General features: G+C 40.3%; 1 protein-coding gene across 1 annotated transcript; it reads left to right on the forward strand.

The window, feature by feature from the left end:
* The first annotated feature begins 427 nt into the window (after positions 1-427).
* On the forward strand, positions 428-3,364 carry LOC105109492 (laccase-14-like). The gene is made up of 6 exons (XM_011004218.1): positions 428-753; positions 951-1,102; positions 1,297-1,541; positions 1,671-1,796; positions 1,911-2,849; positions 3,011-3,364. The coding sequence occupies exons 1-6, from the start codon at positions 646-648 to the stop codon at positions 3,142-3,144; spliced, it is 1,704 nt and encodes a 567-aa protein (XP_011002520.1). The 5' UTR covers positions 428-645; the 3' UTR covers positions 3,145-3,364.

Consider the following 3,364-nt stretch of genomic DNA (forward strand, 5'->3'; position numbering starts at 1 on the left):
GCATTATATTACTATCGTCGTGCTCGTGCGTGTGTGTGGGAGGGGGGCGGCGGGGCAGAGGGTTGTTGATTTAACGTTTAAGACATGGTCAAGATGGGCAGCACGTATGTCTAACTAGCTAGGGTACCCCTTGTCGAAAGGCGGGCTTCGAAGGTTCTGCCTTTGAAAATTAGAACCTGGCTTTCCGCGTTCTTTATTCGGGAAGAAGCAATCCAAGCTACTCCCTACTGGAAAGTCAATTCTGGGCCGGGTTCCAGCATATAATCATATTATAAGCGAAAACAAAGAAAATAAAAGCAAAACCAAGGAACATAGCGCCTACAGTTTCCTTTAGAATGTGGAAACGCTCCTACCCTCTTAGCTGTGTTCAGTTTCCCAGGGTGGTGTTCTTGCGTGTTTTGAAAAATCCGTTATTTTTATCCAATTTCATTTCTTTTTTTCCCATGTGTTCTGGTAGGTCTTTCTTTGAAAGTTCAAAGGTCTAATTTATTGATATCTTGACAAAGTATAATTAATCATCTTGTGGATCCCCAAGGTTTTCTTATATAAATAGCCAAGGGCGCATGCTAATATGATCACCACAAAGCGAGAACGATCTGAGGAACATCATCGATTATATACAGAGAGATAGAGAGAGAATTTGAAATGGGGATAAGCAGGTTGGGTTTTATCGTAGGGCTGATATGGTTTATGGCCATGGACTGGCAGGTCCTTTGCATGGCTCAAAGCAATGTTCACCACTATAATTTTGTTGTAAGCCTCTACTTCTTCATGCTTGCAGATTGCTTCTTCTTCTTCCTCTTCTTCTTTAATTTATACTTAGCCTAATCCATTTTGTTAACTGAGTTTACGTTATGCACTCTGCTTATTCAAAACTCCCATTAATTGTTTCAGCTAAATGCTTAAAATACTGCTTTTAATTTAATACTTTTTTTCTTCTTTATTTGCAGCTACAAAATGCCCAGTTTACAAGATTGTGCGAGACAAAGACTATGCTTACTGTAAATGGAAGTTTTCCAGGGCCAACAATACATGCTCGTAAAGGCGATACAATTTTTGTCAACGTGCACAATGAAGGAGATTACGGTGTCACGATTCATTGGTAATCTTTCTTTAATAAGATAAAAAATGGTGTTAAAAAAAAAAAACAAAAACTCTGATAGGTTAGCTAAGATTAAATACTTTAATTTGGAGACCGTGTTACTGTACATTTCATTAATTATATCATCAATTTTCTAGATATGAAGGTCCCAATTAGTCGAACCTAACATTTATTTTAATATTCTTATATTTCAGGCATGGAGTGAAGCAACCAAGAAATCCATGGTCTGATGGCCCCGAAAATATCACACAGTGCCCAATTCAGCCAGGAAAAAACTTCACATACGAGATCATATTATCTGATGAAGAAGGAACTCTGTGGTGGCATGCACATAGCGACTGGTCTCGAGCCACAGTCCATGGTGCCATTGTCATCTCGCCGGCTCGTGGAACCACTTATCCGTTTCCCGCACCTTATGCAGAACAAACAATTATTATTGGTGCGCAACGAGTTCCATCATGGATTATTATTTTTGTTCAAAAAAGAAAGTTTCCAATCAAACGTCTCAGATCTTCTTTCTAAATTGTACATCTAACTTTTTAAATTTCAAAAAAAAAATTGTTTGCAGGATCTTGGTTTAAGGGTGATGTGAAGGCGGTGATTGACGAAGCTGTTGCAACTGGTGGTGGACCTAATATATCCAACAGTCTTACCATCAATGGCCAGCCAGGAGATCTATATCCATGCTCCGAAGGTAAGCCATGCATGTCGTAACTACCTGAATAATTTGGAGATAAGTGGGGGGGTGGGGGAATTCAATTATCATCATGACTATAATAGTTACTCACATTTTTCATATTTGGTGCAGAAGACACATACCGTTTGAAGGTTAATTCTGGCAGGACTTACCTTCTGCGAGTCATAAATGCCGTGATGAACGAAGAACAATTCTTCGGAATTGCGGGGCATAGCCTCACAGTTGTTGGGCAAGATGCGGCATACATAAAACCTATAACCACCAACTATATAATGATCACCCCAGGACAAACAATGGACATTTTGGTCTCAGCAAATCAGCCTCCAAGCTATTATTACATTGCTTCTCACTCTTTTTCTGATGGTGCTGGTGTCGCATTTGACAACACCACTACTACAGCTATTTTCCAATATAATGGCAACTATAGCCGCCCTTCAGCTATTCCACTCCCAGTCCTCCCAATATTTAATGACACTGCAGCTGCAGAAAACTACACTAGTCGTGTCAGGGGTTTAGCTAGCAGAGACCACCCTGTTAATGTCCCTCAAACAATCAACCGACGTCTATATGTTACAGTTTCTTTGAATTTTTTGCCTTGCACCGAGGCAACATGCACAGGATCAAATCGGTTAGCTGCAAGCATGAACAACGTTAGTTTTGTAACTAAGCCAATTGATATATTGCAAGCCTACTATAGAAGTATCAATGGTGTTTTCGACGCAGATTTCCCAAGTGAGCCACAGAAGTATTTCAACTTCACTGGAAATATGACGAGTATTAATGTCGCCACGGCCAGAGGAACAAAGGTGACGATGTTGAATTATGGAGAAGCAGTTGAGATAGTCCTTCAAGGGACTAATTTGTTAGCTGAGATGAACCATCCTATCCATCTACATGGATTTAGTTTCTACTTGGTTGGTCAGGGCAAGGGTAATTTCAACAACGAGACCGATCCCAAGTCTTACAATTTGATCGATCCTCCTGAAATCAACACTGTTGCACTTCCTCGGAGCGGGTGGGCTGCCATCAGATTTGTCGCCAACAATCCTGGTAAGTCCTCTAGAAGATATCTCTTACCAGTAGTTTAAGTTTCCTAATCCTCGTATAGTTTTAACAGTACGGGAGACAGCTAGCTCCGGTATTTTAAGCACAAAATGTACTTTTCCAAGTCTTGTTGTTTAGCGATATTGAGCATGGATCCAATTTTTCAGGGGTGTGGTTCATCCATTGTCACTTGGAAAAGCACTCCAGCTGGGGAATGGACACAGTTCTCATCGTGAGGAACGGCAGAACAAGGGCACAAAGTATGCGCCCTCCTCCGGCGTCCCTGCCATCTTGCTCCTAGTCCTCTGCAATATCGCAAGCGAAGCAAATGACTGTTTAATCAAAGATTTAATTATTTGAATATTTTAATTTTTTCTTTCGCAGCATTATGGTCATTGTGATTTGAATAAATCCTTAATTAAGAACATTTTATTTTGGTAACAAGGAACATTTCATTTGTAACTGTGATGTCAGCCTTCTCTTCGCTATTGCTTGCTTTAATAAAGGACTTTGCACCGACT

This window comes from Populus euphratica, unplaced genomic scaffold (genome assembly GCF_000495115.2).
Source record: "Populus euphratica unplaced genomic scaffold, PopEup_1.0 scaffold219.1, whole genome shotgun sequence".
NCBI lineage: Eukaryota > Viridiplantae > Streptophyta > Magnoliopsida > Malpighiales > Salicaceae > Populus > Populus euphratica.

What these genes read in the sequence shown, in the direction of transcription:
- LOC105109492 (XM_011004218.1), top strand. Translation starts at nt 646, where the DNA reads ATGGGGATAAGCAGGTTGGGTTTTATCGTAGGGCTGATATGGTTTATG. An exon ending in TTCACCACTATAATTTTGTT is followed by an intron (nt 754 to 950) that starts GTAAGCCTCTAC and finishes CTTTATTTGCAG; the next exon opens with CTACAAAATGCCCAGTTTAC. An exon ending in TACGGTGTCACGATTCATTG is followed by an intron (nt 1,103 to 1,296) that starts GTAATCTTTCTT and finishes CTTATATTTCAG; the next exon opens with GCATGGAGTGAAGCAACCAA.